Consider the following 25,397-nt stretch of genomic DNA (forward strand, 5'->3'; position numbering starts at 1 on the left):
CCGACAGTCACATGACCTCCTCCACCATCCCGACGGCTCGCTATCCCGATGGTCGGCATGCCGACCAACAGGGACTATTTCCACTCGTGGGTGTCCACGACACCCATAGAGTGGGAATAGAACCCGTGGTGGCGAGCGCAGCGAGCCCGCAAGGGGCTTGCTGCACTCGCTCCTCCCCGCCGGGATCCCGGCGTCGGTAAGCTGACCGCCGGTACACCCGTCTGTCTGTATATGTGTGAGTATGTGTGTGTGTATTAGTGTCTGACTGTACGTGTATAAATAAGTGTGTCTGTACAGGACTGTATGTACAGTATGTGTGTGACTATATGTGTGTGATTATTTGACTACAGTATATATGTGTATGTATGTGTATATGTGTGTGATTATGGGTGAGATGTACTAATGGCAAAATACAGTTTGACCGCATTCCTCATATGTATCATACTCCAGAAAGCAAAACTCTGGAGCTTGTACCTAATAGCCAATGTCTTTTATAGATGGTGTTGCCTATAAAAGCCTATGGGCTTCTTTCTGCATAAATCCCTAATGCCCCCCACAGTTATACATGCACAGTAGGACTCCCAGGTCATAAATCTGCATTAATCATCTTAAAATGTCTGCACATGTCCCTCAGAATCCTGTCACATTTTCCCCTGAGCCCCATTTACCATAGCATAGAATACACTCCCTTCCATTGAGAATTCCCACTTGCCATAAAGTGCACCTAAATGCTGTCAGACCCCCACAAGAGCTCACATCCCATAGGTACCCCAAAACTCCCTCACTTTCCAACGCATGCCTCTAGAACTCCCCACATCACACCTCCCCACATGCCATTCACACTGCACTACATCGCCTTTGATGTTCCATACAATTCCCTTCATGAACTCATCAAGCCACCCAGCCCTCTCCACATGCCCCTACTTGCCACTCATACTTCTCCACATGCCCCTACACGCCACTTACACCTCTCCACATGCCCCTACATTCCACTTATATTTCTCCACAGACCCCTACATACCACTCATACCTCTCCACATGCACCTACACGCCACTCATACTTCTCCACATGCTGCTACAGCCACTTATACTTCTCCACGTGCCCCTACATTCCACTTATATTTCTCCACAGACCCTACACGCCACTTACACCTCTCCACATGCCCCTACATGCCACTCATTCCTCTCCACATGCACCTGCATACCACTTATATTTCTCCCCAGGCCCCTACACGCCACTCATACCTCTCCACATGCCCTGCACACCACTCATACCTCTCCACATGCCCCTACATAACACTCATACCTCTCAACATACTGCTACACGCCACTCCTACCTCTCCACATGCCCTCACTCACCATTTCAACCTCTCCACATGCCACTGCACGCCAGTCCTACCACATTCCCTACACGCTACTCTTATCTCCCTACATGCCTTTAAATGCAACTCATACCTCACCACATCCCCTCCATCCCCGCAGCTTAACCCTAACCCTCTCCGGGGGTGCCTAAACCTAACCCCCATCCCCTTCCTACAGCCTACAACTAGGGTGGCCAATCCCGGGATCGGCGGGATCCCGGGATTTTGGCCCAAAAAATGGCCGGGATTCAATCCTGGGATTGAGGAATCAACGTTGAGCGTCCTCAGGATGCTCAGACGCTGCCCGGCTCCCTCCTCCCGGCTCCCCAGCTCAGCATGATGTGCAGTGACTGGTCACGCTGTGCCGTCCACCGTCACCTGCCGAGAGCGACGGATGTTTCCCGCCCACCCCCGTTGTATGGTGAGTATTGTGTGGGCGGGGCGAGGGGGCGGACACATAGGAAATAGCCAATCCCGGGAATCCTGGTATTGACCATTTTTCAGTACCGATACCCGGGATTGAAAAAAGGGCCCGGGATTGGCCTCCCTACCTACAACTATCCCCCCCTCCCCATAGCCTAACCCTAGCCCCGCAGCCTAAACCTAACACCCCACGCGGCTTACCTCTCTGATTGTCCGGTACATGCTCATTCGGAATTCCAGCGCCGGGCTTTTGACCCTAGTCAGGATGCCAATGTAGGGATTCCAGGGTCTGTATTTCAAATGCCGAGATCCTGACCGGTTCCCCTAGATATACAGCCAGTAGGTCGACACCATATGGTCGACATGCATTACAGGTCAATCAGTAGATATGTAAATGATAGATAGTGTTTAAGGTTGACCGGTTCAAAAGGTTGACATGACAGTGGTCACACATTTGGTCAATACAAGTTTTTTCGGCTTCTTCACATATTTTTACACTTTTGCTTGATTTACCATCCACGCGGACTACGACTGGGAATAGTACAACAGTAGCGAAGCAATGCAACTTGCCCGAAGCATGGCGAGCAAAGCAAGTCCGCGAAGGTATATGTATAATTATTAATTATGGTCACATATAATAGAACGTACAAAATGACACTGAAAAAACTGTGACTTTTTTTGTATTGACCATTTCCATGTCGCCCTTTTGACCCCGTCGGCCATATGGGGTTGACCTACTTCCTCTCTAAATGATAAGCCATAGTTTTTACTAAGGGAGAGTTGCTTATTTTTGTATAGGTACTGTAGCTTGGATAACAATAATGGACTCCGGTTTTGACATGTTTGCCAACAACTCTTCCTAATACTGTCTATGAGTTCACCCCTCAGATGGTGAAAAATGTTTTTTTTTTGGCCACAAAATGCAGGCGCAGTATTCTTTAACATCGTGAGATTAATGTTTGTAGAATGGCCACATCTCGGAGACTTTCCTGAGAGCACTTTCTGGAGCTTTTCGTGTCTTCATTTTTTCCCCCCTCTGAACTCACTACTAAAATGGAATTAAATGATTTTATCTAAGAAGCAATGGATTGAATTGCAGACGTCTATAAAGCATCCCCTGTACATAAAGCTAAATGCATCTTCTTTTAGCGTTGGAAGTACAGTATATTGACAACATGGATTTTTATTCTTTGAAGTTGTCAAGCTTTTAGAGATGTGCGCTCAAAATCCACTTGAGGCTGAGCTATAGATCAAAGCAAGAGCAACGTTCTTAAGTTGTTGTATCGTAATGTTATAATATTTTATTCTTTTTGATTTTAATTCGCAACACAGGTCATTTTGATGTGATAATGCAATACAAGGTTATGTAATAAGAGCAAGGCGTCTGTAAAACAAATGTAAAGAAGAATTGTAGCATTAATTGTCTTTGTTTCATTACAGAGAATGTGTGTTTGGTAGGTGCTCAGGGGAACGCTTATAAAAGTACTGTAATTAGGTTTTCTTGCTACTCATAATTTCCATCGATATAAATTGTTATATGAATCTAATCGCAAGGTCTGAATAATTCAGATTATACAAGAAAATAGAGTGAAACATTACTTTTTTGTTATTTTAACCCTAAACCTAACCCTCCCCCTAGTGCCTAACTCTAACCTTCTGTCAAGTGCTTACCCTCTCTCTAACCCTCTAGCAGTCTAATCCTAACCCTCTGCCAAGTACCTAACACTAACCCTCATCCTAACCCTAAAAACCATGTGTCGACAATTTGAACCTTTTGAGCCTGTCGGCCTAAGTACAATATCGACCATTTAACTGTTGACCTTTTGACTGTCTACCATCTGGTGTTGACCTATTGACTGTCTATCTGGTATGCGTTTAACGTACCGCCCGTCGGGATCCCGGCGGCCACAATACCGAAGCCGAATTCCCGACAGTGGTACAATGCCAGAAAATACTGGCGAGGTAGGTGATTATCCCTCTGTGTGTCCACAAGGGGTCTCGATGCGCTCGCCCCGCTGCTGGCATACTAGCCGACGGGATGCCGCTGTCGTTATAGTGACAGCCGGCATCCTGTACGCTGGGATCCCATACCAATCCCATCTATCTACGGTATTTACAGTCTATCTTCCATCTGTATACTGGTTCCATAGTCAGCCGGTCAGCCAGGTCCGGTGCTTTTGTAACTCCTCCAGTTCAACTCTGCATTGGCCGTACTGTTTGATTATAGTTATCGTTTTATATACAGTGCTTGCTGCCAGGCACCATATATATATATATATATATATATATATATATATGCTGTAACAGGTAGCACATAGTTGCACTGAATGACCCACATCTGATTATAGAACATCTTCCCGCTGCAGAAATCCACATGTACCAGAAGGGAACCTTGTTATTGCATGTGAATATTACTTGGGCTCAACTCTTTTGTCCCTGACCCAAACTATGTTATCGTTAAAGAAAATTTACTCCCATTTGATTATTTTACTGTTGCCTACTTACTGTAGGTTGTTAATGAATTGGATGTCAGGACTTTTACACAACTATAATATTATTTTACAGGACACCTTCCGGACCAAAAATTAAAGCGATCCAACACTCTTCCAGTGCCAAAGTCTCGTATCATCACGGCACATGATGGCAGGAGCAGTTTTCGCGGAGGCAGCTTGATTTCAAATATATCTCTGGGCAGTAAGTAGTCAACAAAAATATAAATAACTGTTTACCTCATGGTACTAATATAATAGCCACAACTGAATCCTAAATGTTCTAGACCACTGTTTTTCAACCACTGTGCCGTGGCACACTAGTGTTCCCTGAGCAGTCTCCAGGTGTGCCGCCATATAAGCAGAGCCAAGCCCGTCAGTGTTTTGTCACTACTGAGGCCCTGGAACGTTCAATACTGGTGGGTTTAGTGGTTGCAGAGCCAGTTCTAATTTTGGGTCCGGGCAGTGTTGGACTCTTCTGGCTTTCTCAGATGTAGCTCAGGCGTCACCTATGGAGAAGCTGCGACATGACATCCTAGGACACGCAACTGCACCATGCATCACCATTACATTGAGTGTGCCTTGGCAATATTTATATCTTGTGCATTGTGCCGCAAGTTGTAAAAGGTTGAAAATCTCTGTTCTAGACCGTTCCAGTAGAACAGCCTGTGCTTACAGAAATACATATGTGCTTTGTATGGATGGTGCCCAATGAAACTATCCAAATTTCAAAAAGCAATCAAAGATGTCAATTCTTTTAAATTAACTTTATTTAAAATGGTCCATGTTGCAGAATGGATGGCCAACGGGGCCTAACTGCTCTTATTCTATGGTCCAGTCACACACAAAATGGCTTACCTTGTGCAGAAGCTCTGCCTATTACCACACATTTGATAAGCCACTTCAAGCTCAATTATGTCTAATGACAAGACATTGTGTAATTTAGCTCGGTAATCATTTCTCGGAAAATCCTTTTCTCTATCTATAGCAGGGAAAAATATCTCCCAGGCACTGAAGTTGGCTGATTTAGACAGTGAATTGGCAGCAATGTTGTCCAGCCGCATGAAAGAGGCCAGCGTTGCATACCAGCAGCCTAACAGCGAGGCAGATGTCACTCACAGGCGTAAAATGGAGAGGATGATGGCGGTAAGACAGCAAGAGTCGCATCAGGACAATACAATGAGATCAGTCAGGCTGGTAAGAAACACTTTTGTATATTGATTATATTAACATTGCATTTATCTATTTGAGATAAGATAGGCTGGGTTTATTTTTTAAAGTATGGTTCAGGGGCGCATCAAGAGAGAAGGAGGAGGCCCTTATGCAGTTCCAGTCCGGGCAGCTCCTCCTCTCTATCCAGCAGAGCAATAGGCTCTTGGCACTAGGGTCACTAGGAGACCCTAGCACTGTCCAAAAGTTTAGTGCGCATGCGCTGGTCTCTGGGAAAATGGTGCAGCGGTAAGTATTAAAAAAAAATAAGTGCAAGGTGTGCGGTGTGCCCCCCCCCCCCCCCCCTCTGGACCAGGGGGCCCCTGTTTACCGCACGCACTGCACCCTTTATACATACACCCGTTCTATGGTTTCTGTAGCTATAAAACAATATTAGATGATTGCAGGCCGTAATCTGATTAATCCCATTGTTAATCCAATTAAGAAGAAAAAAAGTACGCGATAAACAATGACATTAAGATAAAATAGAGTCTGCTATTGTTTTAAATGTTGTTGCTATGGAAATGCCTACATTTAATGCTGTAGCAGGACAAACTTTTCCCGTCTGGCTGGAAGTCTCCCTACCTGTCTGGGAGAAGTTTACATTAATTTACTACGTATAAAGCAATTTTCCATTTGAGTAAATTACAAGGTTTCCAAAAAATTAGTAGATCATTTCTTATGTGTTAATCATAGTAAATGTCATAGCTGTCGTGACAGATTTATTAATGGATATTGAAATGTAGATGGCTATGCCAGCAAGGTTTCATTTATATACTGTGTATAGCTTAGAAAATACATCATCCAACTTCCTGCACTTGTTCATCAACATTGTACGGCTTTAACTTATGAGTGGGCAAACACTATGGAAACAACAAAGGATCACACTGATGGAAGATAATAAAAAGTTGCCATTTTCAGCCTGAACACTGGCAAGTGTGCATGTTGTTATTGCAGTTGTCTTTATATGTTGTACTTTTAGACAAAAGAACCAAATTTAAAATAATATTCTGGGGTCTAGTTTACTATAGAACAAAGGGGCAGATGTATTAACCTGGAGAAGGCATAAGGAAGTGATAAATCCAAGGTGATAAATGCACCAGCCAATGAGCACATTAACTGTTAATTTACATATTGGAGCTGATTGGCTGGTGCATTTATCCCCTTGGATTTATCACTGGTTTATCACTTCCTTATGCCTTCTCCAGGTTAATACATCTGCCCCAAAGTTTTATATTTTATATTATATATATTTTCTCTGACGTCCTAGTGGATGCTGGGAACTCCGTAAGGACCATGGGGAATAGCGGCTCCGCAGGAGACTGGGCACAAAAGTAAAGCTTTAGGACTACCTGGTGTGCACTGGCTCCTCCCCCTATGACCCTCCGCCAAGCCTCAGTTAGATTTTTGTGCCCGGCCGAGAAGGGTGCACACTAGGGGCTCTCCTGAGCTTCTTAGTGAAAGTTTAGTTTTAGGTTTTTTATTTTCAGTGAGACCTGCTGGCAACAGGCTCACTGCATCGAGGGACTAAGGGGAGAAGAAGCGAACTCACCTGCGTGCAGAGTGGATTGGGCTTCTTAGGCTACTGGACACCATTAGCTCCAGAGGGACCGAACACAGGCCCAGCCTCGGAGTCCGGTCCCAGAGCCGCGCCGCCGGCCCCCTTACAGAGCCAGAAGCAAGAAGAGGTCCGGAAAATCGGCGGCAGAAGACATCCTGTCTTCACCAAGGTAGCGCACAGCACTGCAGCTGTGCGCCATTGCTCCTCAGCACACTTCACACTTCGGTCACTGAGGGTGCAGGGCGCTAGGGGGGGGCGCCCTGAGCAGCAATAAAAACACCTTGGCTGGCGAAAATACATCACATATAGCCCCCAGGGCTATATGGATGAATTTTAACCCCTGCCAGATTCCACAGAAAAACGGGAGAAAAGGCCGCCGAGAGGCGGAGCCTATCTCCTCAGCACACTGGCGCCATTTTCTCTCTCAGCTCCGTTGGAGGGAAGCTCCCTGGCTCTCCCCTGCAGTTACTACACTACAGAAAGGGGTTAAAAAAGAGAGGGGGGCACTAATTAGGCGCAGTATAACAATACAGCAGCTATAAGGGGAAAAACACTTATATAAGGTTATCCCTGTATATATATATAGCGCTCTGGTGTGTGCTGGCATACTCTCCCTCTGTCTCCCCAAAGGGCTAGTGGGGTCCTGTCCTCTATCAGAGCATTCCCTGTGTGTGTGCTGTGTGTCGGTACGTTGTGTCGACATGTATGAGGAGGAAAATGAGGTGGAGGCGGAGCAATTGCCTGTAACAGAGATGTCACCCCCTAGGGAGTCGACATCTGAGTGGATGAGCTTATGGAAGGAATTATGTGAGTCAGCTCTTTACAAAAGATTGATGACATGAGACAGCCGGCGACTCAGCCTGTGCCTGTCCAGGTGTCTCAAAAGCCATCAGGGGCTCTAAAACGCCCGTTACCGCAGATGGCAGATACAGACGCCGACACGGGTACTGACTCCAGTGTCGACGATTAAGAGACGAATGTGACTTCCAGTAGGGCCACACGTTACATGATTGAGGCTATGGAAAATGTTTTTACACATTTCTGATAATACCAGTACCACTAAAAATGGTATTATGTTGGGTGAGAAAAAACTGCCTGTAGTTTTTCCTGCATCTGAGGAATTAAATGAAGTGTGTGATGATGCGTGGGTTTCCCCCGATAAAAACTGTTAATTCCTAAAAAAGTTATTAGCATCATACCCCTTCCCTCCAGAGGATAGGGCACGTTGGGAAACACCCCCTAGGGTGAATAAAGCGCTCACACGCTTGTCTAAACAGGTGGCACTACCGTCCCCGGATACGGCCGCCCTTAAGGAACCTGCTGACAGAAAGCAGTAAAATATCCTAAAATGTATATACACTCACACGGGTGTGATACTGCGACCAGCAATCGCCTCAGCCTGGATGTGCAGTGCTGGGGTGGCTTGGTCGGATTCCCTGACTGACAATATTGATACCCTAGATAGGGACAGTATATTACTGACTATAGAGCATTTAAAAGATGCATTTCTATATATGCGTGATGCACAGAGGGATATTTGCCGACTGGCATCAAGAGTAAGTGCGCTGTCCATTTCTGCCAGAAGAGGGTTATGGACAAGACAGTGGTCAGGTGATGCTGATTCCAAAAGGCATATGGAAGTATCGCCTTATAAAAGGGAGGAGTTATTTGGGGTAGGTCTAAAAGACCTGGTGGCCACGGCAACGGCTGGAAAATCCACATTTTTACCCCAGGTAGCCTCTCAACATAAGAAGACGCCGTATTATCAGGCGCAGTCCTTTGGGCCCCATAAGGGCAAGCGGGCAAAAGGCTCCTCATTTCTGCCCCGTGGCAGAGGGAGAGGAAAAAGGCTGCAGCAAACAGCCAGTTCCCAGGAACAGAAGCCCTCTCCCGTTTTCTGCCAAGTCCTCAGCATGACGCTGGGGCTTTACAAGCGGACTCAGGCACGGTGGGGGCCCGTCTCAAAAATTTCAGCGTGCAGTGGGCTCACTCACAGGGGACCCCTGGATCCTTCAGGTGGTATCTCAGGGGTACAAATTGGAATTCGAGACGTCTCCCCTTCGCCGTTTTCCTAAAGTCTGCTTTACCGACGTCTCCCTCCGACAGGGAGGCGGTATGGGAAGCCATTCACAAGCTGTATTCCCAGCAGGTGATAATCAAGGTACCCCTCCTACAACAGGGAAAGGGGTATTATTCCACGATGTTTGTGGTACCGAAGCCGGACGGCTCGGTGAGACCTAATTTAAATCTGAAATCCTTGAACACTTACATACAAAGGTTCAAATTCAAGATGGAGTCACTCAGAGCGGTGATGGCAAACCTGGAAGAAGGGGATTATATGGTGTCTCTGGACATCAAGGATGCTTATCTCCATGTCCCAATTTACCCTTCTCACCAAGGGTACCTCAGGTTTGTGGTACAGAACTGTCACTATCAGTTTCAGACGCTGCCGTTTGGTTTGTCCACGGCACCCCGGGTCTTTACCAAAGTAATGGCCGAAATGATGATACTCCTTCGAAGGAAGGGAGTTTTAATTATCCCTTACTTGGACGATCTCCGGATAAGGGCAAGATCCAGGGAACGGTTGGTAGTCGGGGTAGCACTATCTCAAGTAGTGTTGCGGCAGCACGGTTGGATTCTTAATATTCCAAAATCGCAGCTGATCCCGACGACACGTCTTCTATTCCTAAGGATGATCCTGGACACAGTCCAGAAAAAGGTGTTTCTCCAGGAGGAGAAAGCCAGGGAGTTATCCGAACTAGTCAGAAACCTCCTAAAACCAGGCCAAGTGTCAGTGAAGCAGTGCACAAGGGTCCTGGGAAAAATGGTGGCTTCCTACGAAGCAATTCCATTCGGCAGATTCCACGCAAGAACTTTCCAGTGGGACCTGCTGGAAAAGTGGTCCGGATCGCATCTTCAGATGCATCAGCGGATAACCCTGTCACCAAAGACAAGGGTGTCTCTCCTGTGGTGGTTGCAGAGTGCTCATCTTCTAGAGGGCGCAGATTCGGCATTCAGGACTGGGTCCTGGTGACCACGGATGCCAGCCTGCGAGGCTGGGGAGCAGTCACACAGGGAAGAAATTTCCAGGGATTGTGGTCAAGCCTGGAGACATCACTTCACATAAATATCTTGGAGCTAAGGGCCATTTACAATGCCCTAAGCCAAGCAAGACCTCTGCTTCAGGGTCAGCCGGTGCTGATCCAGTCGGACAACATCACGGCAGTCGCCCACGTAGAGAAGCTGCAAGGATTTTTCGCTGGGCGGAAAATCATGTGATAGCATTGTCAGCAGTGTTCATTCCGGGAGTGGACAACTGGGAAACAGACTTCCTCAGCAGAAGTCTTCCACATGATTGTAAACCGTTGGGAAAAACCAAAGGTGGACATGATGGCGTCCCGCCTAAACCAAAAATTGGACAGGTATTGCGCCAGGTCAAGGGACCCTCAGGCAATAGCTGTGGACGCTCTGGTAACACCATGGGTGTACCAGTCAGTGTATGGGTTCCCTCCTCTTCCTCTCTTACCAAAAGTATTGAGAATTATAAGACGGAGGGGAGTAAGAACTATACTCGTGGCTCCGGATTGGCCAAGAAGGACTTGGTACCCGGAACTTCAAGAGATGCTCACGGAGGACCCGTGGCCTCTACCTCTAAGAAGGGACCTGCTCCATCAAGGACCCTATCTATTCCAAGACTTACCGCGGCTGCGTTTGACGGCAGGGCGGTTGAACGCCGGATCCTGAAGGAAAAAGGCATTCCGGATGAAGTCATCCCTACCCTGATCAAAGCCAGGAAGGATGTAACCGCAAAGCATTATCACCGCATTAGGCGAAAATATGTTGCGTGGTGCGAGGCCAGTAAGGCCCCGATGGAGGAATTTCAACTAGGTCGATTCCTGCATTTCCTGCAAACAGGAGTGTCTATGGGCCTAAAATTGGGGTCCATTAAGGTTCAAATTTCGGCCCTGTCAATTTTCTTCCAGAAAGAACTAGCTTCAGTTCCTGAATTTCAGACGTTTGTAAAAGGGGTACTGCATATACAGCCTCCTTTTGTGCCTCCAGTGGCACCTTGGGATCTCAATGTAGTTTTGGGGTTCCTAAAGTCACAATGGTTTGAACCACTTGAATCTGTGGAGTTAAAATATCTCACATGGAAAGTGGTCATGCTGTTGGCCCTGGCCTAGGCCAGGCGCGTGTCAGAATTGGCGGCTTTATCCTGTAAAAGCCCTTATCTGATCTTCCATTCAGACAGGGCGGAATTGAGGACTCGTCCTCATTTTCTCCCTAAGGTGGTTTCAGCGTTTCATCTGGACCAACCTATTGTGGTACCTGCGGCTACTAGTGACTTGGAGGACTCCAAGTTGTTGGACATAGTCAGGGCCCTGAAAATATATGTTTCCAGGACGGCTGGAGTCAGAAAATCTGACTCGCTGTTTATCCTGTATGCACCCAACAAGCTGGGTGCTCCTGCTTCTAAGCAGACTATTGCTCGTTGGATGTCACGATCCGGGTATCTGGACGCCATTTCTTACCTATCAGATGCCTTCTAAGGCTGGCTCAGCGCTCCAGGACCGGATCCCATCTGTCATCCTGATGTGCACATTCCCGCATCCTCTCCTGTCTCTCTGGACGCAGTCACAGTAACGCCTTATACATCTGGCATGGCGTCTCCCGCGGCCTCCGCCGCCGTCCCTGAGCTTCTGCATTCAGAGTGGCGATTACGTCAGCCGCGGCCTCCGCTGTGTCCGCGTGGTCGGTTGTGCATCTGTCAGCCTGACGTCTCCTGTCTCCGGTGGCCGGCGCCGCCATTACTGTTTTCCAGGCCACATGGATTACAATCCAAACTTCCCTCCAAGTGTCTGCATGGGCGCAGCCATCTTGGATTCTGTCAGCTGATCTTTCCTACCAATCCGTTGTCAGTATTATTAATTTGCATAATTGCCTAGCCAATGCCTTCCTTGCTGCAGGTATAAATAGGTTGTGCCTGAGCAAGGAAGGCGTCAGTGCTTTGGTTGTCAAACCTAGTTCCAGTTTGTCTCTTTACTGTGATTGTCTTCCAGGTTCCAGCTCCTGTCTCCAGACTTCTGCTATAGAGACCAGCACCAGCATTCCATCTGCGGTGTAACCTGACTCTCCGATCCATTCTGGACTCACCTGTTTCCAGCTACAACATCACCTGCTTCCAGCTCAGCTTCCAGCAGTGTACAGCTTCTCTTAAAGGGCCGGTGTCCTTTCTGCAGTTTACCACTCTCCACCGGTATTATTATTTCTCCGCTCTCAAATTCTACATTTCATCTATATTGCATCGCTCTCAAGCTTTATTTATTATTTAACTGGTTCCAGCCAGTATCCACTCCGTGCCAACACCTGTCTGGTTCTAACCAGTACCCACAGCAGCATTTTATCTACAGCAGTCCAGCTTTCCCTGGAACACCAGCTGGTACGACCCTGGGCTTTCCTCATTGCTACAGTTGAGCCTGGTAAGGACTTTCCAACTTGCAGATAATAAGAACTGTCTCATACCACCAGAGCTCTGTGGCCCCTGCCACCCTGTAGTACCCAGGAACTGTATTATTATTTCTCTGCTGATTTTTATGTTACTTTTTACTGCTACTGTGATGCATGGAGTTTGTCATAAATAAATATCATTGACTTTTACTCAAGTTGTCGTGGTCACGCCTTCGGGCGGTTTCTCTTCATGTTACTTACATGTCCAGGGGTCTGATACAACCTCCCAGGTTCCGGTACATCTCAGCCCCTACTACTGAGGCTGCCTTCCGTCAGCTCAGGCCCTCAGTTGTGACATTGGATTTGTAATACAATTCAGCTTGCACATTCTGTGGCAGGCCTGCCACAGCCAAAATCTGTAAAAGCCCATTCCACAAGGAAGGTGGGCTCATCTTGGGCGGCTGCCCGAGGGGTCTCGGCTTTACAACTTTGCCGAGCAGCTATTCGGTCAGGGGCAAACACGTTTGCTAAATTCTACAAATTTGATACTCTGGCTGAGGAGGACCTGGAGTTCTCTCATTCGGTGCTGCAGAGTCATCCGCACTCTCCCGCCCGTTTGGGAGCTTTGGTATAATCCCCATGGTCCTTACGGAGTTCCCAGCATCCACTAGGACGTCAGAGAAAATAAGAATTTACTTACCGATAATTCTATTTCTCGTAGTCCGTAGTGGATGCTGGGCGCCCATCCCAAGTGCGGATTGTCTGCAATACTTGTACATAGTTATTGTTAACTAAATCGGGTTATTGTTGTTGTGAGCCATCTATCCAGAGGCTCCTCTGTTATGATGCTGTTAACTGGGTTCAGATCACAGGTTGTACGGTGTGATTGGTGTGGCTGGTATGAGTCTTACCCGGGATTCATAAATCCTTCCTTATTGTGTACGCTCGTCCGGGCACAGTATCCTATCTGAGGCTTGGAGGAGGGTCATAGGGGGAGGAGCCAGTGCACACCAGGTAGTCCTAAAGCTTTACTTTTGTGCCCAGTCTCCTGCGGAGCCGCTATTCCCCATGGTCCTTACGGAGTTCCCAGCATCCACTACGGACTACGAGAAATAGAATTATCGGTAAGTAAATTCTTATTATATACAGTATATCTTATATAAAGTCTAGGAGTGTTAAATAACAATCAGTGTAAAATAAACTTTTGTTTATATAGATTTTTATCCTCCCCTATCCTAACCCTGACCCGCTGGGTTGGCGGCTATGGCTAACCACCCCCCTAGTGCTTAACCCTAACCTTCCCCCCCACGACCTCAAACCTAACCCATACCCTGACATTCATCTTCTTGATGTCGGGTGTCTGTGTGCCGGCACCAGTGTCCTGAGTGGTGTCAGGATTCCGGCATTGGTCACATGACTTTCACCTTCTCACTAAGCTCAGAGAATTGTGAGGCAGAGAACATTTTGGAAGTGACGATGTGCTGAAGCTTGCAGTTAACAACTGTTTCAATGGACCGGAGGCAGCCGAGTACAACGGGGTTATTCTACAGCTCGTGGGCTGATATGATAAATGCTTAAATGGTGGAGGTGATTATGTGGATGAACAGACAAAGGTGCATTGGGTTTAAAAAAGAAATTAACAAAAAAATAGTTTTTTTCCGTTTTTAAAGCCAAGCGATCTTTATTTTCTGGATTCCCCTTGAAGATAAATCAAACGTGAATGTAAAATGTATTTTATTATATAACACATGGCTACTGAGCTCTGTTTCTCTATATTTTTGGTTTCCAGTCGCAACACGAGGAGCGCAGTCAGCACACCAGAGATTTGCAGATCATTGAAGCATACAGAGAGCGCACCAAAGCGGAGTGTATCTCTAGCATGCTGAATCAGGCCATTACCTCAAATTACACTGTCTATGCTACGCTGGGCACTGCAGAATTCTTTGAGTTTCAGCTTAAAAATCCTTACAACATCCAGTACACAATATCTATTGAGACTGATAACATGGACCTCAGGTACGAACTTTATTGTCTTGGATTCAATTTGTGCTTTTATGTTCTGCTTTTATATACTAGAGTATATATTCATTGTATTACGGTGTGTATACATGGATTGCACAATACAACACACACTTAAACTTTTATACGTCTGTGTGTGACGTCACCTCAATTTGAGATGTCTTCACAGATGATATTTGTTCTTCTATCGCTGCTGCCATTTGATGAGCTTTGTGTTTCTTCTTCATTTTTTTTTTCTTTCCTTAGAATTGAAAAGTTTAAAACAAAAACAAAAATCCATATTTAAGAGGAAAAAAAGATGGGGCCAGATGTAATGGCGCCCGAGTTCAGCAGCCATGCGGGATGCTGGCCAAACTCGCACGTCTTTTTAAAGGGGCAATCATTCACAAGGCAAAACCATGGCTTGTAAGTGATTGCCCCTTTATAAAAACGTCCGTGTTCGGCCAGCATCCTGCACGGCTGCTGAACTTGGGTGTCATTACATCTGGCCCATGATATGAAATGTTTTTCAGGACTATGGGCCTAATTCAGACCTGATCGCGAGGCTGCGTTTTCGTACAGCCTGCGATCAGGTCTGAACTGCGCATGCGTATGTACCGCAATGCGCAGGCACGTCGGTGTGCAACGACGGGGATCGGCAGGCAGCGACGGGATGTGCAAGAAAAGCAATCTCATGGGTGATCGCAAGGTGACTGACCAGAAGAGGCCGTTTGTGGATGGCAGCTGACCGTTTCTAGGGAGTGTCCGGAGAAACGCAGGAGGGACCAGGGGTTTGAAGGGAGGGTTTCTGACGTCAGCTCTGGCCCCGATCATCGCACTGGAAGAGTAAGTCCTGGGCTGTGCAGAGACTGCAGAAACTTCTGTTTGTGCAGCTATCCTGCACATGCGATCGCACCCCTGCACAAGATTTCTCCCTCCCCCTGTAGGCGGCGACTACCTGATCGCAGGGATGCAAAAAACGCACCCTAGCGATCAGGTCTGAATTAGGCCCTATATTGGGGCATATTTACTTTTCTCTGACGTCCTAGTGAATGCTGGGAACTCCGTAAGGACCATGGGGGGGATAGCGGCTCCGCAGGAGACTGGGCACAAAAAAGTAAAAGCTTTAGACTAGCTGGTGTGCACTGGCTCCTCCCCCTATGACCCTCCTCCAAGCCTCAGTTAGATTTTTGTGCCCGAACGAGAAGGGTGCAAGCTAGGTGGCTCTCCTGAGCTGCTTAGAAGTAAAAGTTTAAATAGGTTTTTTATTTTCAGTGAGTCCTGCTGGCAACAGGCTCACTGCATCGTGGGACTAAGGGGAGAAGAAGCGAACTCACCTGACTGCAGAGTGGATTGGGCTTCTTGGCTACTGGACATTAGCTCCAGAGGGACGATCACAGGTTCAGCCTGGATGGGTCCCGGAGCCGCGCCGCCGGCCCCCTTACAGAGCCAGAAGAGCGAAGAGGTCCGGAGAAAGCGGCGGCAGAAGACGTTCCTGTCTTCAAATAAGGTAGCGCACAGCACTGCAGCTGTGCGCCATTGCTCTCAGCACACTTCACACTCCGGTCACTGAGGGTGCAGGGCGCTGGGGGGGAGCGCCCTGAGACGCAATAAAAACGATATAAAAACCTTATATGGCTAAAAAAAATGCATCACATATAGCTCCTGGGCTATATGGATGCATTTATCCCCTGCCAGTTTCCTGAAAAAAGCGGGAGAAAAGGCCGCCGTGAAGGGGGCGGAGCCTTTCTCCTCAGCACACAAGCGCCATTTTCTTTCACAGCTCCGCTGGAAGGACGGCTCCCTGACTCTCCCCTGCAGTCCTGCACTACAGAAACATGGTAAAACAGAGAGGGGGGCACTATTGGCAGCTAATATATAAATACAGCAGCTATAACAGGGAGTAACACTTATATAAGGTTATCCCTATATATATATAGCGCTCTGGTGTGTGCTGGCAAACTCTCCCTCTGTCTCCCCAAAGGGCTAGTGGGGTCCTGTCCTCTATCAGAGCATTCCCTGGGTGTGTGCTGGGTGTCGGTACGATTGTGTCGACATGTATGAGGAGGAAAATGATGTGGAAGCAGAGCAATTGCCTGTGTTAGTGATGTCACCCCCTAGGGAGTCGACACCTGACTGGATGGTAGTAATTAAAGAATTACGTGACAATGTCAGCACTTTGCAAAAAACTGTTGACGACATGAGACAGCCGACAAATCAATTAGTGCCTGTTCAGGCGTCTCAGACACCGTCAGGGGCGCTAAAACGCCCGTTACCTCAGATGGTCGACACAGACCCTGACACGGATACTGAATCCAGTGTCGACGGTGACGAGACAAACGTAATGTCCAGTAGGGCCACACGTTACATGATCACGGCAATGAAGGAGGCATTGAACATTTCTGACACTACAAGTACCACAAAAAAGGGTATTATGTGGGGTGTGAAAAAACTACCAGTGGTTTTTCCTGAGTAAGATGAATTAAATGAGGTGTGTGATAAAGCGTGGGTTTCCCCCGATAAAAAACTGCTGATTTCTAATAAATTATTGGCACTATACCCTTTCCCGCCAGAGGTTAGGGCACGTTGGGAAACACCCCCTAGGGTAGATAAGGCGCTCACACGCTTATCAAAACAAGTGGCGTTACCGTCTCCTGATACGGCCGCTCTCAAGGAACCAGCTGATAGAAGGCTGGAAAATATCTTAAAAGGTATATACACACATACCGGTGTTATACTGCGACCAGCGATCGCCTCAGCCTGGATGTGCAGCGCTGGAGTGGCTTGGTCGGATTCCCTGACTGAAAATATTGATACCCTGGATAGGGACAGTATATTATTAACTATAGAGCATTTAAAGGATGCATTACTATATATGCGAGATGCACAGAGGGATATTTGCACCCTGGCATCTAGAGTAAGTGCGATGTCCATTTCTGCCAGAAGAACGTTATGGACGCGACAGTGGTCAGGTGATGCGGATTCCAAACGACATATGGAAGTATTGCCGTATAAAGGGGAGGAGTTATTTGGGGTCGGTCTATCGGACCTGGTGGCCACAGCAACGGCTGGAAAATCCACCTTTTTACCCCAGGTCACCTCTCAGCAGAAAAAGACACCGTCTTTTCAAACCCAGTCCTTTCGTCCCTATAAGGGCAAGAGGGAAAAAGGCCACTCGTTCCTGCCCCGGGGCAGAGGAAGGGGAAAAAGACTGCACCATGCAGCCTCTTCCCAGGAGCAGAAGCCCTCCCCCGCTTCTGCCAAGTCCTCAGCATGACGCTGGGGCTCTGCAAGCAGACTCGGGCATGGTGGGGGGCCGTCTCAAGAATTTCAGCGCGCAGTGGGCTCACTCGCAAGTGGACCCCTGGATCCTGCAGGTAGTATCACAGGGGTACAAATTGGAATTCGAGACGTCTCCCCCTCGCCGGTTCCTGAAGTCTGCTGAGAATGTCGATTTAATTACCTTATTAAACACTCTAAGAGGTTAAGAGACTTTGTACGCTATTGGAGTATGTAGTACCGTAAGGGTACGCTCTTAGCGTAGCGGACGCTGTATCGGGAGCGAGCCGCTCGAGCGACACAAACGCTCGCGAGAATACGCTGTTGGTATCGGGCACACAATAGGTGAGCGACTACCGTAATGCTACGCTATTAGCGTAGCGGACGCTCGGGACCACGAGGAGATCACGAGCGGCGCAGACGCTCACTGGATAACAATCAGTAAAACTTGTATGTGACACACAGGAAAGATATTCTTACGCTGTAAACCTTGTATTAAAACACTGTAGCGATAGAACGCTGTTTAACCTTGTTAATATTAAAGCTGTTTGAGCGAAAGAGACGCTCCTATTACCCCTTGCAATATAATGAACACACACTACCGTTAAGGGTCCAAAGCCTTTTACTAACAAGAGTCTTAAGTTATTTCAAAAAGGGGAAACAATTCACAAGTCATACGCTACAAACTAACATATAAACCTAACCGAATATCTAGACAGAAATATACAATAACGTTACAATCTTAAACTAAACCGAAAGAGAGAGAGAATGTGGCAAATACAAACAAAGAGCAATGATTACAGAGAATTACTTACATACACACACTGGGAACGATCGCAGCGCAGCCTGGTACCAGACCCCAAGTTTGTCAATATGATAACCCTTTGTGGAGAGAGTCTGATCCCTATTCAGGCTGGCTGACCTTATATACACTGCACACAATACAGTACAATGGTCCCTATATTCTTATTGTTCATTGGACACAGGAATTCGGCTTCGCATTATAACAAAAGGTCATAGGTTGATTCATACAGGTGGGCTGTGACGATTTCCAACTGTTCAGGTGGGTGGGATACTGGGTTTCCCGCCGCATGACTAAGTAAGAACAAATAATAGTAAATGGACATAAACTTCTTATGTCCATAACTATTCGCACGAGCGATTAATCCGCTCCAAACCAACACCGGAATATTGCTATTTAAATACTCTTCCGATGGGTACTAAACACCACTGTATGACCCCTGTTAGACCCTTCGTACAATACAAAGAGGGATCTCTCTGTTCAGGAACATGCTATGTTAACTAAACTTTCAGAATCTATCAAAGGGACCATGATTTACAAAATACGCTATATGGTGAAAATATGTAACGATTGAGTCGCACGCTACGATCACATAAACTCTACCGTAAATGCGCATACCATGCGCCTGCGGGTGCCCGCGACTGTGAGTATGTGCACGTACGGGAGAGCGTACGCATGCGCAGCACGGACCTGTGTGAGGTGCAAATATGGTAGTGTGCATAGAGATATTTTTCTGACTTTGACAGTCCACCCTTTGGCAGTCAACAATAACTGCCACTTCCTGAAAACATTTCAAAAAGAGAAAAATATATGTTAGGGGTTAATACATTTACATGGTTGGGTAAGGGAGGAGAGAGGAGAAGGTAGGAAAAGGGTATGACCTAGTGAGATAGCAGAAGCATGTGTGTATGAATCCGTGCTTGGGGGTCATGTATCATCGTGCCGTACGTGTTTTAAATCAAGCTTCGAGGTATTGCGAAGTATACATTTGAATTCCTTCTTATCCCGTGGTACGGGTCTGTGGATGGGCTGTCAAACTTTACCGAGCTCTTTTCGGCTGTGGTTGCAACAAAATGGGGGAGCACATTTTAGTTGATGATACATGAATGGGGGAGATATGTGATTGCTGATATCTGTGCCTGTATTCCCTATCGACTATGTGTGTCATTACCTGAGGGTTGTAGAAATGAAGAAAAGACATAATTACGGTAAATGCGGTGGTATTCTATGTCAGGTAAATGAACATTCGTCGATTGAGGTCTTGTTTGGTGTCTGTTGATTGCAGTCTTCTTTGTGCTTTTGCTCATAAGGTGCGAGCAAAAGCTGTCAATGTCCATAGATTTACAAAAGTGTTGGGCTAGCGTAATTTTAAAATTTCTAGGGAAACTGGGGATCCATGGCATAGTTCATCAAATCTGTGTATAAAGTTGTCAAAACTTCTTCTTTAATCTCTCTGTTGTCTGCATATCGGCTCATCAAGTTCCTCGTCCAAGTGGGTCTTTTTACCTTGGAGGAAACGGAAAAACAAGTGAAAGAAACGGACCGTAGAAATCGCATTTTCATCACATCATTGTTTCTACATTTAAGTCATATATCAAGTCCATTGGAATTACAGTTTCCTCACCCCTTAAACTCATTACCCTGGTACGATGTTTGCACTTCATTAAAGCCTGACCGCATCTAAATATCAAGCCAATCGATATGACAACACCTAAGATACATAGGAGAAACTTCCCAACATCCATTATAACTCCTTGGGCCCATTCTCCTAAACCGGAGAACCAATTTCGCGGGTTCAACCATGACACCCAACTAGTCAGCTCATTACTCACAGCAGCAAGGGTGAGATTGTGTCTTCTGCGAAATTCCCACTTCAGTTGGAGAATATCGTCCATCTTTTGGTCTATGACCTCGACCGGGTCCTCGGTGCTATTCGTAATATATGTGCAACATTTCACGCCGTATTGTGTTGCCAGTGTGACACAATATCCGCCTGTTACTGCTGTGAGGTAATTGAGAACCATTCTATGCTGTACCAGTTCTGTTTTGTAAGCTTGAAGTTCCCTTCCCGTATACCTAAACGTGTCATCATACATTTCAGTGATATTATCTAACAAATTTGCAAGCGCAGAGATGTATCTGTAGTTCAGCACTCCTCTAGCAGTGCGAGTGATATCTAACGCGATTAGAAACTGAATCCCGGTGGATTCATGGATCATGTCAGAGGCCGGGTGCTCTGTTCTTTCTATCAGGTGCCGTTTAACGATGTGCTCGTAATGAGTATGAGTATAAGGAGTTTGGGCAACACGGTGTATGTCTTTCATTTTGTCATGTGATACAGTCATTACTTCAGGCAGTACTTTTCCAATATAACACAATCCTTCAGAGTTTGGGGCAAGCCACTTATACGCCTTTCTCCCGCATATGAAATATGCATCATCGGGGAGAACATATGGGACGGAGTAGGACATAACCATATTACACACCTTCCATGTGAAATCTCCTAACCCTAATTCTTCCATCTGCTTAGTACACGTATCAGGTTGTACGATATGTGCACAGTATCCTGGTGATACTTCTCCAACTCTAGTAATCCTATTTCCTAAGGTATACCTATACCGGAAAGATTTTCCTCTACTGGCTATGTGGCGTATAAGCTCTGTATCTGTAGGCATTCTATCTGCTCTATGCGAAAAGGTCATGGTTTGGTTGCTCCATGACACTTCCCAATTTCCCGGCTTTCGGGGATTGGAGATGTTAAAACATAATAGGGACCTATCCACATGGTATTGGTGGAGCTTCAAACTAGGAGGGCTGGAGATATTAAACCTCTTGTCCACCGGTCTCCCACCACTTAACTCAAGTACCTCCCCTAACGTTAAAGGAAATGGTACTAGCCCTGATTTTCTGTGACCTTGAGGTACTTGAGAGCATACCCAACAATCTGTTTTATTAAGCACACTACCCACTAAAGAGTGATAGTCACTCAAGGGATGCCGGTCCATATGGATATTAAAACTGGATTGGCATTTCTTAATACACCCATCCTCAATGACATTATCACAGAGCCTACAGATACAGTTTTCTTCAGCTAACAATCCTTAAAGGAAAATGTTTACAGATAACATGGCTGCTAGATCGTTTCCGGTACTCGCCTTTGCTTGGTGATTGGGTTGTTATTGGAAATTTACACCTCCATCTTTATCATCAGGACCTTTCTGGATCTCGACCTCACTGATACTCTCACCGAAACAGACTGCTCTGGTCAACATCATGGTCAACATCATGGTCAACAGGAAAATCCATATCACAGTCTCTTGGGGCAAGTCCATCTTACAGGAGGAGAAAAGAAGAAATTTGTAATGGGGGTACAAAAAAATCAGTTTGAGGGGGAGAGAGACTTGTTACGATAATTAAGTTCTCTAGTCTTGTCGTTCTTCTTGTTCTGTTGTCATCTCAAAGGTGCTGTCTTTCAGTCTTCCAAACGAACATTCCGATGATGCAATATTCTTTCCAAATCAGCGATCTCTCTGTAAGGAGCAAAAATCTTGCATTACCATTTGTCTAACTGATGTGTGACATACCATCTTTAAACATGAAAACATGAGTGAGAAGAGAGAGAAAACAACAACAGCAAAAAACAAAACAAAAACAAAGGGAGAGAACAATTTATATGCATGTGTATATTACTTAAATCAACAATAACCATCAATAGGAAAAGAGAAAAAAAAACATTTTTCAAACAAACAGTTTTCAAACATTTTAAAATATTTTAAAACATTATTTTAAAACATTGTCAGATCATCAGGCTGTCATATCTACATGTCTAATGGTTTCCTTGCGCAGTCCCTCCCCCCCAGCACTTCCATATTCCATTGTCTGTATCTGGCCAGAATACATTGGTGCGGATAGGTCATGCTGGGGTTTGGTAGACTTCTGCAAAGACCAAGTATATATGCAATGTTTGAATCCTACCAATAATCGTCAGAGGTGGGGAGAGAGAAAAAGAAAACATTTCACAGATACATTTACAACGTTTCACCCGGTCATTCCTGTGTCTTCAGGGAATGACCTCCCAATTTATTTAACCGTTACCTCAGGCTTACCATCAGTCCTAATGATCACCTTTCCTGACTACATGTTACAGGTGCGGCCTATGTGATCCCTGATTATAATTTGGGGTGTTATTACCCTGCTCATATCTTTGTCTAGGGGGTTTATATGAATTTGGTCTACTTCTTGGTCTACAATCTCTTGCAAAATGACCTTCCTTCTGGCAATTATAACACCTTTTCACCTTTGGCTTACCCACAGGGATCTGAGGCTTCTTTGCTTCCCCGTGTTTGATGCTGTTTTGCTCATGCCCAACAGCAGAGTCCCTTAATGCAGTTACTGATTTATCTCTCCAGTATGGATTGGTGATCTGTATCCTTGCTCTCAACACTTCCTTTAAACCAAGCATTAGCACAGATACTGCTACTTCTCTGTGCGGTGCACTTGTTTCGATGTTTTCTATACCCGTATACCTAGTCATGTCCTGCAATGCCCGATGGAAATAATTAGAAGTACTTTCCCCTTCGTTTTGTCTTATGGAGAAGATTTTGTTCCACTCGACAATGGCTGGGAAATATACTTCTAACTGTCGGTTGATCTGCTTAATACATTCCTGATTGTGTTCCTCCATATAAGGTACTTCCGTGTCTAATTTACAATCAGCAATAAATTTCGCAGGGTCAACACTGGAGGGCAAACATGCCCTCAGCACTGTCCGCCAATCTTTGTTGGGGGGTTCTGTGGAGTTTCCTAGTTCTTTAATAAATCTCTGACATGAAACTAGATCTTCCCTGGGATCAGGGAATTCAGACAAGATTAATCTCAATTCTGTCCGGGACCATGGATGGCGCATTGCACGGTCCTTGACGGGAGTGATTCCCTGATCGTCAGTCTTCCCATTGGGGACTGTGATCACCCTGACAGGACTAAATTCAATCATATCATCTTGTGTTGGTTCTTCAATATGAGGTACATTTGTTTGTGCATGATATATAACATTGTACGTACCTGTGGACACGACCTCACCTGACCCTCCGTTAGGGGGTTTGATTATTGCCTTTACCGATTTGGTCGCGTCCACCTGGATGTCTTGTGTGATGGCTGCTGGAAGAGGTGCCGACATCGTTCTGGGCTCACTTTCTTGCTGATAATCCTGAGGGAAGTTTAACATGGGGTGCGACTTGCACAGGTTAACATTTGTACATTTAACACTTTCATTTTCATAAACATTATTACATTTTACACTTTCATTCTTAACACAGTTACTAAGTGCATTTTTATCGTACACCAGTGTGTCATTCTCTGCAACCACCTTCTCTTTCATTGCCACATTCCTCTCACCAAGGTGAGAGTCAGCTGTATGAGCTAGCTCTCCTTGTATTTCACTTTCCCGTTGCCATAACTGTAAACAATCATTTTGTCTAATCCTCTGCTTAGCAGATTTTATTAGACCTATCCTTTTTCGTGGGTTCTGCAATACCTCAGGGTTCAGACTGCCTACCCGGGGAGACTGTTCCCCATCATCCTCTGTCATACGTTCCCATTCGTTGCATAATACCTGATACCTGGCGGACCCTTTGGGCCAGCAACTACCAACGTGAACCCTTGTTGGACGTCCCTTCTTTGAGCAACTGGCCCCCATCGTTTGTAGATATTGCTGTCTTAGCTAATTCTGACAAACAGACCAAATTGCCCGCGGTAAGGTGACGGTGAAAGTTTAACCAGTGCTTTCACTCACTCTGCGCCCCAATTGGCCTATCCAATCCGTGGGATCTTTTGTAACCTCTATTTACTGGGGCGCGATCCCTCCCCAGCAAGTATTGGTCGTTAGAGATTTGCTTAGTGAACAGCGAAACTCCCTTAAAATAACAAAAACCTACACAAATCACGTTAGAATGTACAAATAGCGTTTATGATCCCACAATAAATTGTTGATGGGTACCAAGGTAACAAACTAATGCACACAATTACGTGCGGTCCAGTCGCACAGCGCATAAATAACTAAATATTTATACGCTTTACGACCAATGGAATCGGTTGTTTAGGCTGCGAAACCTTCAGCCGGAGCTTTACCTTGACTATATGGGTGCTACACAAAACCCTCCCCGGGGCTGCGCTTAAATACCTCGCAGTCCTTTTGTCTGCGGAAACTACTTGCTCCTTCAATACAATGTTAACGCGGGCAAGCCAGTCCCACGCCACCAAGTGTCCACTCACCTGATGTGGTCTCCGACGGGATCCCGATTTGTGGGTTCACAAAAAACAATACCTTAAGTTCCACACTCACTCCTTTCCAATCAAATACACTTTTAATCTTTCTGTACAGAAATTCCTTTCATACAGGTAGGAGTCCAATCCCTGGGTTTGCAGTAGAAAAAGGTTTTCTTTTCACTAATACTTTTAGTAAACTGAACTGAACAACTGTGTGCTATTTACCAGGTGGCTATACTATACCGCCCACCCTAAACAAGGTTATTGTGTGATTTGAGTCTCAATGGGCGTATGCGTACGTTCCGTTGCGTAAAACACGCCACGTGCGTATGCCTTTGCGTCACGTACGTGCTTTTGCACGTTGTCCGAGACACTTATGCACAGAGTGCAGATACGCCCACAGCGACACAATCAACACGCTTCTATCAATGTAAACAATACTTAACAGAAATCGCTTACCGTACACCACACAGTATTTGCTATGCTGTGTGTGTGTTCTTTACACTTATACCCTTAACAATTTTCCTTTGTAATCTTAACTAAATAGCACCAGATTCCTCAGC

The 25,397-nt window shown here is 46.0% G+C and overlaps 1 protein-coding gene and 1 long non-coding RNA gene across 7 annotated transcripts in view; one reads left to right on the forward strand and one right to left on the reverse strand.

The window, feature by feature from the left end:
* Positions 1 to 25,397, forward strand: part of NPHP4 (nephrocystin 4) — a 720,559-nt gene that overhangs the window by 617,204 nt on the left and 77,958 nt on the right. For all 5 annotated transcript variants that reach the window (XM_063943436.1, XM_063943435.1, XM_063943440.1 and 2 more), the window contains 3 exons: positions 4,350 to 4,478; positions 5,262 to 5,470; positions 14,281 to 14,507. In XM_063943436.1, coding sequence (XP_063799506.1) covers positions 4,350 to 4,478; positions 5,262 to 5,470; positions 14,281 to 14,507 — 565 coding nt within the window. The remainder of the gene's footprint in view (positions 1 to 4,349; positions 4,479 to 5,261; positions 5,471 to 14,280; positions 14,508 to 25,397) is intronic.
* LOC134966581 (uncharacterized) overlaps positions 1 to 25,397 on the reverse strand; it is a 289,870-nt gene that overhangs the window by 170,421 nt on the left and 94,052 nt on the right. The window lies entirely within an intron of this gene.

Source organism: Pseudophryne corroboree, chromosome 10 (assembly GCF_028390025.1).
Source record: "Pseudophryne corroboree isolate aPseCor3 chromosome 10, aPseCor3.hap2, whole genome shotgun sequence".
Classification (NCBI taxonomy): domain Eukaryota; kingdom Metazoa; phylum Chordata; class Amphibia; order Anura; family Myobatrachidae; genus Pseudophryne; species Pseudophryne corroboree.